This window comes from Rhipicephalus sanguineus, chromosome 2 (genome assembly GCF_013339695.2).
Source record: "Rhipicephalus sanguineus isolate Rsan-2018 chromosome 2, BIME_Rsan_1.4, whole genome shotgun sequence".
In the NCBI taxonomy this organism is placed as follows: Eukaryota; Metazoa; Arthropoda; class Arachnida; order Ixodida; family Ixodidae; genus Rhipicephalus; species Rhipicephalus sanguineus.
Window position 1 is genome coordinate 68,105,948 of NC_051177.1, and position 14,747 is coordinate 68,120,694.

At 46.4% G+C, this 14,747-nt stretch overlaps 1 protein-coding gene across 1 annotated transcript in view; it reads left to right on the forward strand.

Annotated features, from left to right (window-relative positions):
- The first annotated feature begins 8,971 nt into the window (after positions 1-8,971).
- LOC119381644 (ubiquitin-like modifier-activating enzyme 1) overlaps positions 8,972-14,747 on the forward strand; it is a 38,754-nt gene continuing 32,978 nt past the window's right edge. Inside the window, exons 1-6 of the mRNA XM_049412852.1 lie at positions 8,972-9,103; positions 10,416-10,480; positions 12,577-12,745; positions 12,924-13,058; positions 13,335-13,441; positions 13,896-13,986. Of these exons, the coding sequence (XP_049268809.1) occupies positions 8,972-9,103; positions 10,416-10,480; positions 12,577-12,745; positions 12,924-13,058; positions 13,335-13,441; positions 13,896-13,986 (699 nt within the window). The remainder of the gene's footprint in view (positions 9,104-10,415; positions 10,481-12,576; positions 12,746-12,923; positions 13,059-13,334; positions 13,442-13,895; positions 13,987-14,747) is intronic.

Below are 14,747 nucleotides of genomic sequence, written 5' to 3' on the forward strand. Positions count from 1 at the left end.
CAAAGTAGCACCTGCCAAAAAATTTACAAACCACCACAAATACATTGCTGGGTACCTTCGACGTGGCTGCAGAGAAAATTTTAACAAGCCAGAACTCCTTGCATTGTTGGATGTGTATCGATCTCTGAACAACACCGTTCACGTGAGTCCAGTTGAACACCATGACACCATTGCCGAAAAATTTGTTGACATCCTTTTGTTTCCTTTAAACACAGCATTCTTAGAGCGCCGGAACTTCTTTCAGTACTCCCACTATTCACCCCTGCGTCCCTGCTTTTTCAGCAGAATACGCCACGAAAATCGCATGCTTTTCATACATTCTTGAAATTCACTTCTGCAATCTCTTCTCGCCCTTTTCCTCGCTGCTATTTTTGTCATACTCTGAAGAAGTCATCGAGGCTCAGCAAATGGCACAGGTCGCCATCCTTTCAGTTACATCAGCAGGGAGAAAAATCCTGATTGACACGGGGCACAAACCCCTCACGCTAGAAGTGCAAAACACGCATCTCACTGACAGCATGAGATCTTGCATCAAGGTGTCTCGTCTTCCACGAAATATCCACTCACAGTACAACGTGGGCAGGCGTGTCGCTCGAGCATCCTCACTTTTAGCTCACGCTCACGCCAACTCTTCGCTTACATGCTTTGTAGATGCCGCCCAGTACGGCGCTTCCGCTCACTTTGCTGTAGTATCCATAGATACTAAGGGTCGGATTCTATCCTCAGCGTCGGTTCGAACCTCTTCTTCTTACAAAGCAGAGCAGATGGCCATCGCACTCGGTCTCCTTGATCCGCAGCGAACTGATATTTACACTGACTCTAGATCCGCTGCTAGGGCATTCGCTGCTGGGTCCGTCTGCAAGGAAGCTCTTAGAATTCTCGCTCACAAGGAACTTACACACCACACAATTACTTGGTTCCCTGCTCATCTTGGCTCGAAGGTCGGGAGCCTTTCCAATGCCAACGAGCTAGCCCGCTCCAAGGCCCGAGGTCTCACCGCACCGGGACTCCGGGCGCGGCTCCGGGCGCGGCTCCGACGGAGGAATCAGCCCGCAGCCTCCATTTTAGGGTCATTTTGACTACTTTCAATGAGGTCACCAAACACTATCAAATGGGCCGTAGGTCTTTCTCACTCCCACACGAAAAGTTGTCTAGGCCATAGGCGATCTCTCTTCGAATGCTTCAGACGGGGACATACCCTAGCCTCTCCATTGTTAGTCATTACTCCGACATTTCAGCACTTTGTCCGGACTGTCAAGATCGCAGTAATTTTAGACATATGCTCTGGAGGTGCCCCTCTTTGCAGAGAAGGCATCAAGAATTCTCTGAAGAACAATTTCACTCTATGATAAAGAGCCCGGTCCTACTAAAACAACTCCAGGCTGTCTAGAAGGCCCACGACGCGCCGGTGAGGCTCGGCCTCCCTGACCCTACGTGGGAGCGGCCCGCGATCGTTCCCCTATAAAACGGGAGTGGATTCCTTCAGGACCTAAATAAAGTTTTTATCTATCTATCTATCTATCTATCTATCTATCTATCTATCTATCTATCTATCTATCTATCTATCTATCTATCTATCTATCTATCTATCTATCTATCTATCTATCTATCTATCTATCTATCTATCTATCTATCTATCTATCTATCTATCTGTGTGCTTGCCCGTAGCCGCACTTTATTCCACGAGCGCAAGGCCTTCAGGTTGTCTCATTTTACCTTGTCTATTCTGAGCCCTTTCTTTGTCGGTCTCACAGCATCCCCAAGAGTCAAGCAGCTGCTTACTGTATCCTTGCAGTGGTCTCCTGGTTACACTGCATGCTTTTCCTCGGAAATTACCTTCATACGAGCATCACGGCAATTCCTGTTGTTCCCAGTGCCTTGCCTGCAATGGGGACGCTTGAGGAACTGAGTCCTTACGCCACTGAGTGCGTACTGGCTCCTTCCATGAGTAAGATTTGGGAGCACATTTATTCTGAGACGCTCCTATCCGATTCTGTCCCTGCATTCCCATTCCTTATAAGATCTCTGTATTGAGAAGGCATCTGTGGTTATGGTGACGACATCACCCACTGTTACCAAAAAGCACAGGCAGGTACTCACTTTGCGCTGTCTTCATGCAGCGACGAAGACCTATCGGCCGCTTCACAATGGGGCCTAGTTCCCAGTAACGTTCCCTTGGCCCCACCACGTTGGTCTAGTGGTTATGGCGCTCGACTGCTGGCCCGAAGGTCGCAGGATCAAATCCCGGCCTCGGCGGCTGCATTTTCGTTGGAGGCGAAAATCTTTGAGGCCCGTGTACTTAGATATAAGTGTGCGTTAAAGAACCCCAGCTGGTCGAAATTTCCGGAGCCCTCCACTACGGCGTCTCTCATAATCATATCGTGGTTTTGGGACGTTAAACCCCAGATATTATTCATATTCTCTAGCTCCCAGCAAGTAACGCAACATCTCTGGATGTACTCGTGTGTTGAGCGCAGTACCAAATGACGATGGGGATAAGTATTCAATATCATACACGTATATGACCAGGATTAGGCATCATTGATGGCTAGATGTTTCAACTCCAAGCGTCAGTGGGATGTCAGCAAATATCCATTATTACCTTTGCGTGCCATGTTGTGCAAAATTAACAAATCATTCGTTTTAAGGTTTTCTGCGCTAGATGACATATCGAATCATGAAGCTTGAGGTAATGTCGTGTGTCTTAGTTTTTATTTTACTGTATTAGAAGAAACAATCACGAAACACGTCGCATAACAAAAAAAAGCCAGGAGTGGGCAGAAACCGCAGCACAGTCACAGCGACAGCTGGAAGAGCGACATTTCTAAAGCCCGGTATAAACTCTCTTGTGGCTACTAGTACAAGTACACTAGCAACGTACCCACTACGCCACAAATCATAATTTTTGTGAAGTTGGGAAGCACCCACCCCGACATTATTCGTCATTCTGCGGAGAAGCGAGGTACCATCTGTAAGGCATTATGTGCACTTCCATGATGCGACGGCTGATGACGATGATGAATTATGACAGCCTCTTGTAATGTGTTTGTAGCTTTAAAGGACCCACTAGTTACGTAATTCGCATTGTGTCACGCCCGGTCGTTATTTCACTCTCCCACCGCGCTTTATAACATACGCTAACGTGAAAAAGAGATAGAGAGAGGGAATTAACTTTATTGAGACCCTGAAAAAAATGGATTATGGGCCCTTGTTGGCCTCCTTGGCAACCAATAGAAGTGCACTTGCGAGGAACCCACCATGCTATAAATCATCATATTTTTTGGGAAGCAGCCACTATTCAATTTTTTGTCATTCTGCGCAGAACCCTGGTACCTCCTAAACACCTGTAAGGCATTATGTGCACTTTGTTGATGCTGTGGCTGATGACGATGAAGAATTATGGCGCAGCCTTTTGTAATGTGTTGGAAGCATTCAACACCCCACTCGTCGCGCAGTTCGCATTGTGTGACGCCTGGTTACATAATTAGCGTTTTGTGACGCTAGGTTGTTATTTTACTCTTCTACCACACTATACATTACATATGTTAATGTGGTTCCTTCCCGACATGAAGCCTGTATGGCGTCTTTTCCCGACATGAAGCCTGTATAGCCTGTACAGGGCCCAAGTTCGAACCTCGTTCCATCCCGGATATTTTTTTCTTATTTAATTCTTTTGTCCTCTTTCGCGCGATAGTGGCTACGGACACTGGCGGCGGTGGCAGTGGCGGCGGACAACTACGGCGCCAAAAACGGCCCTTGTGATCTGATAACAGCTTTCGCTGTAAAAAACGCCAGGACTGCGCGGAAAGCGCAGCACAGTCATAGCGAAAGCTGGAAGAGCGGCATTTGTAGAGCCCGTTATAAACTCTCTTGGGGCCAGGGTGTCGGAACGAAATGTTTTTCGTTTCGGTTTTAGTTTCGTTCCACTGCAACAAGTTCCGTTTCGTTTCTGTTCCGGAACTAAAAAAGATGTTCCGTAACGTTTTTTTTTTGTATGCAAAAATTTGAAGTTAAGTTAATCATAAAAAAAACATTGCATTTGTGTTGCAGTGACTTGCCCTCCTCTTAAGAAATTGGAACAAGGGTAAAACACGTTCTTCAGAGGAGCGGAAGTAACTGTACCACGAATTCCTACCAACTAGCACTAACCAGTATACCCTTCAAAGTCATAGTATTTATTTTCTGAAAAGTCAATTACGATTTTTTTAGTGGGCTCAGTGGTTTGTGTCAAGGGAGTGAGCACGACCTCAGAAGGAGCACGTCATTGAGTGTACTCTCTGATGTGCGAGACCGCTGTTCTGATAAAGAAATCGCCAGGCCTGCGCGGAACACGCAGCACAGTCACAGCGAAAGCTGGAAGAGCGGACTTTGTAGAGTCTCTTGGGGCAACTAATACAAGTACACATGCAAGGTACCCACTACGCCATAAATAATTGTAATTTTTCTGAAGTAGCGAAGTTCCCACTATGCCATTTTTTGTCATTCTTCGGAGAATCGTGGTACCCGCTACACTCTGTAAGGCATTATGTGCACTTTGTGCTGTGGCTGATGATGATGAATAATTATGGCTGAGCACTTTGCAGTGGCTGGGAAGCAGTGTTGCGGAATGGGCGACTACATTCCATTCCAATTCTATACCGGGGAATTAGAACTTCACGCAGTTCTATTCCTTTCAATTCCTCGGAATGAAAAAATTTAGCCGATTCCACTACGGCAGTGACCGGGCAGTTCATTTCCATTCCTGTAATTCCTTAACTTAGGAAAGGCCTGTCGATAGTTTTATCGAGTTGAGAATGAACGACCCATAAATCTGATGTCATTAGATGCACTAAGAACTGCAAAAGTACGCATAAACACGTTACCAAGGTCGAGGTATAGCAGCTTGGTGACATGTCTCGTGCAGTACAACCACCCTACTAATTCCCATAGGGGCAGTTCTCCCGCTACCTATTGCATGGTCAGCATGTTTGAACGAATGGTGATGTTTTAATATTGGTTACGCTTAAATGTGTTAATGCTAAAATGACGACATGGCGTATTTTTATGCTGACAAAAGTAGTATTCAAGAAGACTAAGCATGCAGTTTTGCTACGCCTCTGGAGCGGTCGTGATTATGGAGAAAAATAAGATTTGGTTAATGGGGAACAATACCCTCTAGATCTGCTGGTATTAGTTGGAACAGTGCACCGCTCTGGCACCTTGTACCTTTGCATCGAATACGGAACACTGGGCCCACTGCTCGTCAGCACTCACGCTTGTCACGCACACCTCGCAAGCATGGATGGGGTGAGAGAACTTTCTGTGTTCGCCAGTGCGCAGGTATGCAATGTCTTCCTTGTCGCAAAGGTTATTTACGTGTGTCAGGTACTGAACTGCTCGTGATATAAAGATCACGCTGTGCATAGAGCATTCGCCACTTTCTTGTGGGGGTATCAATGGAAACCAACGCGCAGGGGTAATTTGTTTCTCCCTTCAGTACCTGCTAGAATAATGCATTTGTTTGTACACTAACTTATATCTCGGTTTGTAGTAGGTGCGTTGCTTGTAATCAGCCAAGCCATTTTAAAAATACCGCTTTACTGTTAATTTCGAGGCTCTGACTTACCAATGTTTAATGTTTGAAAAACAGCACTTAGATGAAAACATTCTCTATTTTAGGAAAATGACGTAATTCCATTCCCATTCCACTGCGTACAAAAGGCACTTAATTCCATTCCCATTCCATTCCTCCAAGCGTTGTCCCCATTCCATTCCGGAGTCGCGAAAATGTGGAATGATTTCGGAGTTATTCCAATTCTGGAGTGGCAACTCCGCCACACTCTTTGCGCAATTAGCATTGTGTGATGACTGGTTGTTATTTTACTCTTCTGTCACGCTATATTGCATATGTTAACACGATTCCTTGCCCGACATGATGCCTGTATAGAGTATTTTTGCGAAGGAGTTACAAGCATCATCGTGGCACTGTGGTGGAAGATCCGACTGCAAAGCAGAGGCCGCGGGTTTAAATCCCATCCGATCCTAGAAATTTGTTTCTCATTTCATTTTTTCTTATTTCATGCGATAGCGATCACGGACACCGGCGGCGGCGGAAAACTATGGCGCCAAAATCAGCTGTTGTGGTCTCTTAACAGCTTTCGCTGTAACAAACTTCAGCGCCGACTATGCCCTCTCCACTTTGGCCTGCGTGACAGGCGCGCGAAAGTCTACTTGCGTTAATATAGACATCTCTGGTTGCCACTCTTTTCGTTTTTCGCACAATTTCAACATATCTTTCCTTTGCAATTCCTGCCTGAGGTACACGCTATAATACTGTACCCTGAGATATGCTTACATTGCATGAGATCAGTTGTTCCGGATTGCGAAGTTTTCTCGTGAACCGAAAAACGATTGAAAAAATTTCGGTTTCACTCCGGAAAGAAATAATAGATAAAGTTTCGGTTACGTTTTCGTTCCGCTCAAAAATATCGTTTTTTTTTTCGTTTTTCGTTTTCGGTTCTCGTTCTGTTCCGACACTCTGCTTGGGGCAAGTACACCAGCAGCGTACCCACTTCGCCACAAATAATAATTTTTGTGAAGTTGCGCACGGCGAGCGGCGAACGCGGTCGACAGGCGCGCGAGAGGAGGGGAGCGTAGGAGAGGAAAGAGAGGGGGAGGGTACGCGCATGCGCTGGCGCTCCTCGCAGCGTTGCGCAGGAGAGAATTAGGCACGCGAGAGGGGGAGTGGAGAGGGGGAAGAGGAAGGGAGTGGAGAGGAGGTGTGTGAAGATGGTTTGCGCATGCGCAGTAAGGATGGTCATCCCGCACACCACCACCACCACCACTGGATTGAACTCCGCCTTAAGATGCTTCGCATGTAAAAAAAAGGTTGTAGCCTGCTTGAGCATCACCTCAGGAGTAGAACGCGATAGCGTAATCGGGCACCGTTCGCATTGCCTTCTCAATCGGTAGAGCCTCGCTTCACATCTCGGTGGACACATCAACCATGCTGCAAGGAAATAAGCGTCTTGTGTTTAACATCGGCCGTCTAAAGCTATGCTACAATGCCTATTGCAAGTATAGTTGCGAAGTGCCCAATGAGCCATAGTTCTTCCTTTTGCGAATCAGCCAAGTACCCACTACACGTCCGTAAGGCAACACGCGAACTTACTACGCAGCTGCTCATTTTCTTGATGCTTTTGCTGTTGATGATGATTAAATGTGTCTGAGCGCTTTGTAATGGGTAGGCCCTAAACCTCTCACTCCTTGTGCAATGCACATGTCTTGACGCCTGGAGCGATTCTACGCTTCTGCCACGCAACATTACCTGCGTTGAGGAGACTCCTCGCTTTCTGCGATATTCCTATAGGGTTTTTTTTTCAGAGGCATTGCCAAGCAATGGCGTGGTTCTGTCGTAGAACAGCCTGGGTTCTATTCCTACTCGAACAAATTTTTTTTAATTAATTTCCATCTATCTCGAATTTATGCACACGGACAACGCTGCTTTTTCACACACAACCAACGGCGTCGACCCTGACACAAAAATTTCAGCGAAACGAGCTCTTTAACGCTGTCACGTTGAAACTGTAAACATTGTACAGTACCATGTAAGTACTATACTATCGGATAATAAAAAGTCAATGTTTCACCGCAAGGGGCGCAGCAATGAATACGATAGCAACAAATTCTAGTGTTATACGAAGGGAGGCTGGCAGCTAATTCTTTTGTATCCGATCTCGCGTAACTACAAAACGCTGGTGTAAGAGAATACGGCCGCTCCAGAGAGAGATTCACTTTCCGCATAGGCACTTCGAAAGCGCCGCAGGTAGAAGGTGTATACGAGCCGCCAGCTCATGGCTCCTGAGATAGCGCCCCCGCCAGCGATCACGACCTCCCGAACAGGCCTCCCGAACGGGGTAATTTTATCGCATGCGCCCTCCGAGCGACGGAAATATGCCGGCTCGTTTGATCTCTGCTTTGGCCGCGTTCGTCGCCCCTCTCGCTCGCTTATACCCGCGGTAGAACATACCATGCGCGGGGGGATCTTATCAAGTTGGGCTTTATACGGGAAATGACGGCAACGGCGACGGCAAAAACCGTCGAGACTGTGCATATAATTGCTATCGCAATAAAAGATAGCACTCAAAGTCAAAACGTGCGCGGACGTGGCTTCTTGCACTTTTGCCATCCTCCCCCCCCCCTCCGTCCATGTAGCTTTCAGAGCGCTCGTTGGGAGGAAAGGAAGAGAAAACACTTGAAACGTGCAACAAATCTCTGTAACTACGTCTGTACTTGACGGATCCGAAAAATGTCTGCGGCCACTGATCCGTGAGACAATAAACTGCTATAGCGAGGTGGGTGTAATAAACATAGTGCAAAAGTTGTCCATGACATTGGTTTACAGAGCACGTGTTATTTCGTCCAAAAAGCGGCTTATGGCATCGATGGGGTGAGGAATGTTGTTGCAGCTAGCCCTTGGCCGAGCAGTTTAAAAAAAAATTGAGAGGCGACAGAGCTTGTACATTGGCGAGAATTATTCCGTGGGTGGCCTGCGCGCGGAGACATGCGTGAATGTGGTATAATGTAAATCGTGTGGGGAAGCGCACTGAAAAATAACATGAAAAATGATCAGTTCAGGATGCGACGGTGATATACTTGGGTACCCAAAACCCGATTCTGCTTTTAATGGTGAAACGCAGATATCCCCTGTTTATGAATAATGAATTTACCCGTTTGTTCTCATCATCATCGTCAAGAACAATGAGCACGCGTCACGCATTGCACGCGAAGAAACGAAGAGGACGGCGCGTTCGCGTTTGCTGCCGAGCCGCGTTCGTCGCCGGGGCCCTGCCGTGCATCGCCGCTCCCGGGTCCGCAGCGGTCGTAAGACCCGCTGGACTGTCAGCGAAGGGCCGTGCGCGGACACCGGAGGCGAAGAAGGCGTGCAAACGGGAGAAGCCGTTCGGCCACGTCGTCTTCCCACGTCGCCGAGATGTCTGAGCCACGTCACGTTCAGTTCGATGAGCCGATGACGGTTGACGAGGAAGATAACGACCCCACCCCTCCAGCGAAGAAACGCAGGACTGACGATGGTCCCAGCCACGACGAGTCCGGAGAATCGAACGTGAGTGCACGCAAGACGCTTCGCTTGTTAGCGCGTGTAGACGGGGCTTAAGTGACGAGGCTTCATCTTTGAACCTCGTAGGAACGGTTATAGCGTGTTAAAACGCATAGCCACTGTTGATGACGACTACCGAAACCATGCGACGTTGTGGTGTCAGAGGACGGACTAGCGTGGGGCAACTAGACGGGGACAACGTGCAGCCACCATGCATGGCCGTACTTTGAAGTTGTCTCACTAATCTCATCGTGACCAGGCTCCGTGGGCAATTAATTACTCACGCACCTAGTTGTTACCGGCATCGTGTCAAGGAGTAATTGCTACTTGTGTCTAGGATCAGGTTATGCGGGTCTATGTACCGTGTGTCGCACGCATTTTTTTCAGAAGTCATACTTCTGTCATGGCAACAACTTGTTGGTTAGGGCGAGTCGGTCAATCTTGTCAATGACTTGAAGCAGCGCAAAAAAAAATAGTACAAAAAACGAGCACACTTAAAAGGACGAGCGCTTGTCTTCTTGTCTGTGTTCCTTCTTTGTTTTTGTTTTTTTTTTTCACGCTGGTTCAACTTATTCATACTTCTGGTATTCCGTGGTTCACAATAGATGCAGACAGAGAACTGATGCGACGGGAAGGGCCTGTCGTATAAGCATCCGCTGTGAACGTTCATTTACCTTGATTGATTTGTTGAAATACCCACCCACTAGGTATATGTCAAGACAATATTCTACTTCTCTCACAAGGCTCATGGTTTATTTGCTTACATGTTTGATTTATAATGCGCCCGGAACGGAGTCAGAGAGGAAGTAGTTGAAAAATTAAAACAGTGATGCATGTAGAAAATATACAAAGCAAGAAACATACATAGATATAGACGCCCATGCATATCGCAGTTTAACATCAGTGCATTGCACAGTTTCTAGTGAAGCGATATGAAAGGACATTCATTGTGAAACGAAGTAATTGGTAACCGATGCAGCGAATGATGTCGCATCTTCAATGTTAACGGTGTCTGAACGAGGGATATTCCATTCAACGGTTCCCGTTGAGCCGTTAATTCGAAAGTTATGCCGGAAGCAAAAATTAGGCACATACATATTGCAAACTTCAAATCATACTCGTACCTGTACGTAGACTGCTCAGTTAATATCTACAAGCAAAGATGTATGCCCATGCTTCAAAATTCGAGGTTCAATTTATTAATTATTGTTTTATGCCTGTTTGCTTACGTAGCACAATAACTTGTAAGCCTGGCTTCGACACTGTCCGTTCTTCTTACTGACTGTCAACATTTCTCCTCTGCACGTACGGACTGCAGGCCCCGGCTGAATCGTCTGGTCAGAACCCGCCTGACATCGATGAGAGCCTCTACTCGAGACAACTGTAAGTCCATCATGCATGAAATTTATTGGCGCGAGGGCTGGGTTGTCCAAAGAGCGTCCATCTGTAAACCGGCCTGTCACACAGTGTCACGCTGTACCACACGGTGCCCAGGGCGCTTCTCAAATCGAGCGCGCAACTTTTCGCGTCGCGTCTCTTTCTAATGTATTTATTGCGAACGCCATTTCTTCCCGAATTTCGTATCTACTTCTCGTCAATTTCGGCTACCACTGGCCTGCTTGTTCCTTTATTTTATCAATAAGATAAGTTCAGTGAACCGAGCACTATGTTACTGCGTAATTACAGAGGCGTAATGAAATACGTTGTCCTTTTGCAGCGCAGCAAAGATTAGTTTTACCGATCGCCAGTACCTCCTTTTGCAGAGTCTATTCAAAGATACCGGTGTATTTTTGCTATCTTCATCCTTCACGATCACATAGGGGGCAGAAGCCCCCCTTTTTATTGTCTTGTTGCTCTGCCAACTTCCTCCAGAATCGGAACTTTCACTACAGATTGTGCGATTCGGCGTTTACTGACAGCTTAAGCCGACGCAATTGACTTAGCATACAGGATGTCCTAGAAACAAAGTTTCTCGGATCCTGTAGCCTAGCGATTGAAATAATTCTTACTAATTCTTACAATGAAATCAAATGTCTGAGTAGTTCTGTTTGACCTACCATTTGAGCCTTTGTAACGTTTTGTGACCTTTTGATTTTTCTTTTTCTTACTACTTTGAGAGCCAGAGTTTACACCTCGAGCAATGGTGCAATCCTGAGTCGCTTGTCCATATTAGATTAGTTAAACGGGTCAGTTTAGTGAAAACTGATTTCGCTGGTATTTATGAATTACTTTCTGCAACCGTCGCTCACAACGCGGGTCCGCAGAGCACATTGCGGTACCGAACAGAGGGGAGAGCAGGCGGCATCGTATGACGGGGCGGCGGCTTTGGGTAGTCGCTAATAAAACGTGTGCAGCACCCCTGCAACAGCGCTGCCTAAGAGATAGCTCAAGTTATTATTGTTAAAGGGCTGTACCACACTGGCGCTTCCAAAAACACGTAAGGCCTATGGCGGGAAATTGTGACGTCGGCCATTCCGCGAGTTCAGGGGCGCAGTTAACAGTTGTGCGTGATCGCGGTACGCGCCAAACAGCGGGCATATAGGACGAGCCACTGCGACAGCGAATACATTAGGCTCTATGAAGTCTCCGGTGAGGATTCATCGCAATTACGTTTTAAACGTAGTCGACCTAGAACCAGCGAGTATTGGCGATATTTCACTTAAAAACCAGAATGTGAAATGTTAGTGTTGTATCTATGACGCAGAGAAACGATGCAATGGGTGCGTAAACATCACCTTCTTTCTTTAAGGGGACCGACAACTGGCCACAACGTGAGATTAGATCGTGGTAGAAATGAAAAGACCATGAGATGTAGTGACAGATTCGAGCATCTTTTTCGCGTTTTGAGTAGGATCCATATTTTAAAACGTGTTTAAAAGTAACAAACACCGCTATGTCGCGCAGCCTAGCGCAAGAATCTTGAAGCTGGAATATGCAGTCGATTACATTGCTGTACGTAGTCACGTTCTGGTGATGCTGTCATGCCCGCCATAACCAGTCCTCAAATTTAGAGCATGGATAATAATATTTATCCCCGCTTTATTCGGTGCTGCTTACAAGGTGAAAGGGGTTTCACGGTTGGAAGCGGCGCTGCCTTCGCGGCAGCCAGTGGAACATGTAGAGCCGCGCCTCATGCGCGCGGAGTGCACGCATGCGCAGTAAACCGCCGCGCTCGAACACGAACCTCTCTCGCGCTCACTGTTTGCAGCATGTGTTGTCACGAGTGTATAGGACTTCATATTCGCAGCAGACAGAAAAATTCTTATTACGAATGTTTCAAGGCGTTTTCCACGTTGCCATTCCGTGATTAGACATTCTGACCGGTATGCTTTCCGTTGCGCTGAAGTAAATAGGTACCATCAAAATTGGTTGTTGGTCCCTTTAAGATATTCGGTCGTGGCCCAATATCCTAAAGGACTGACTTACTTTTCACTTAGGCGTCTCTGTGAAAAAAAAAACACGTGGTACGTCTTTCACAGATACGTGCTAGGACGAGACGCCATGTTACGCATGGCGCAGTCAGACGTTCTGATTTGCGGAATGGGAGGACTGGGCGTGGAGATTGCCAAGAACATCATCCTGGGCGGCGTCAAGTCGGTCACCCTTCACGACGAGGCCGTGTGCACGAGGCTCGACCTGTCCTCGCAAGTGAGAACGCTTAATTTTTCTTATTCTTGCCGTAGTGGCATAGCCGTACGATTCCGAGCTGGATATTCTACCTAACTCTACCATTAGTAATCTTTCTTTGACGAATTAACTGTTAGAATCATTGAATCATTGTAATCTTTGCACTGTTTTCATTGGGATGCCTTGTACAATTTTCTAGTACTACCTAAGGGAGGAAAGCCTGGGCGAGAACAGAGCCGCAGCTTCCGAGGCATCACTGGGGCGACTGAACCAGTACGTGCGTGTGGAGGCCCATACGGAACCCCTGAGCAAAGAGTTCCTGAAGCAGTTCAGCGTAAGTGATATTGTTTTGAGCTAACTCGTGGGGGATACTCAATGTAGCTTTGATCAATTCTTAAGGACGCTACGGGGGAAAATTATTGCACTTTTGGGATTTCACTTAACCGGGGCCCTATACGACAGATGCGAGTAAACAACCTGCGAATTTATTCTCAACATCCGATCAACTGTGCTTGTGAACCTTTATATTGCACTTACGCGATCCGCCATGTATATGCTTTGGCGGCGAACGCAACGCTCGTTTTATCACCAAACTGTTGTGTCCTCACAGGTGGTGGTGTTGACGGAGACTCCGCTAGACGAGCAAGAAGATATCGCCGCCTTTGCCCGCGAGAACAACATCTCCCTGATTGTGGCCGACACCCGGGGCCTGGCTGGGTGCGTTGTCCGGACGAGAACAGTTTTCACGTATACTAAAGCGCAATATCTTCACAAACGCTCCTTAAAGAATTCAGTCAGAATCAAGTCAGCTTGTTTGTGTGTACGTGAGACCATTATTGAAATTAAGTTAAAGCCAATGTTGGTGTACAACAGTGGATAGCCGACATAAATCAATATTAGCCAACATTTACCACTTTTCGGTCAATACTATAACGGTCGTTAACCATCATTAACCAACACTTGCCAACATTAGTGCTCAATTAGCCACATTTAGTCAACCTTAGCCAATGCTAACTGGTGCTAGCAGAAGTGATATTCGATACCGTAGGCGAGAACAACCCACCCTCACCCTTAATGAATAGCGAGTGAAGGTGGGTGTTGGCCTAGGCTAAAACATGCTGCATGTAAAGCGATGTTTGTGTCACTGTTTTTTTGTCCTGTTGCGCTGCAGGCAGATATTCTGCGACTTCGGTGAAAACTTCCGAGTGCTCGACCCAAACGGAGAGGAGCCGCTGTCAGTTTTAATCGCCTCTATCTCCAAGGTGCGTTTTAAAGACTCCTTGTCTCGGTCACTTTTTGAAACGAACGCGTTGGACGGGGCTTCGCAAGGTTCCAAATATTTGAAACTCTACCACTGATTCAGATATCCTCCTTGCTTTAATTGTATCTCACATCTTAAGGTTACTGTACGGTAAATACTTGAAGAGTAATAAAATAATATCAGAACTTAATGCATATATGCATACATTTGTAAATATTGAGAATTAGAAGCAACCAAGTTCTTCCTGTCATGCTAGATCAGCTCTTTTGTATCAACAGCACACGCCTTTTGTATGCTAAGGTCATTTTACGACGTATTTCTTGGCTATCCTCAGAGGTCGTTTATTAGTGATAAGATTGAGTTTCTTTAAATACTAGTAAAAAATGCCAAATACAAGAACTGCCTGTTCCAGTGTTACTATTACGCCTTTAAATCATCCCTTATTTGCTCTTACTGTAGCTAACCGTTATCTTACTGTCTATTATAATTTTTATTAAGATACATTTTTGAAGCGCACAAAAAGAGCTCAGCAGCAGCCGCTGAATGTGATCGTTCTTCGATCATAAAATGAAAAGTTAAAATTTATTAACGCGAGCAGAACTTCGGTGTAGTCATTCGAATGCATGTTTCAGAAATGCGAACTGCAAGTGAGAGAAACAACTAAGAACAGCTTATAAGGGGAAAAGTGCTAGCGCATAAAAGTGAACGCCCTGCTTGGCCCTCGTTTCTCATGTTCGCGGAATGTCATAAAGTTCTCTTGAA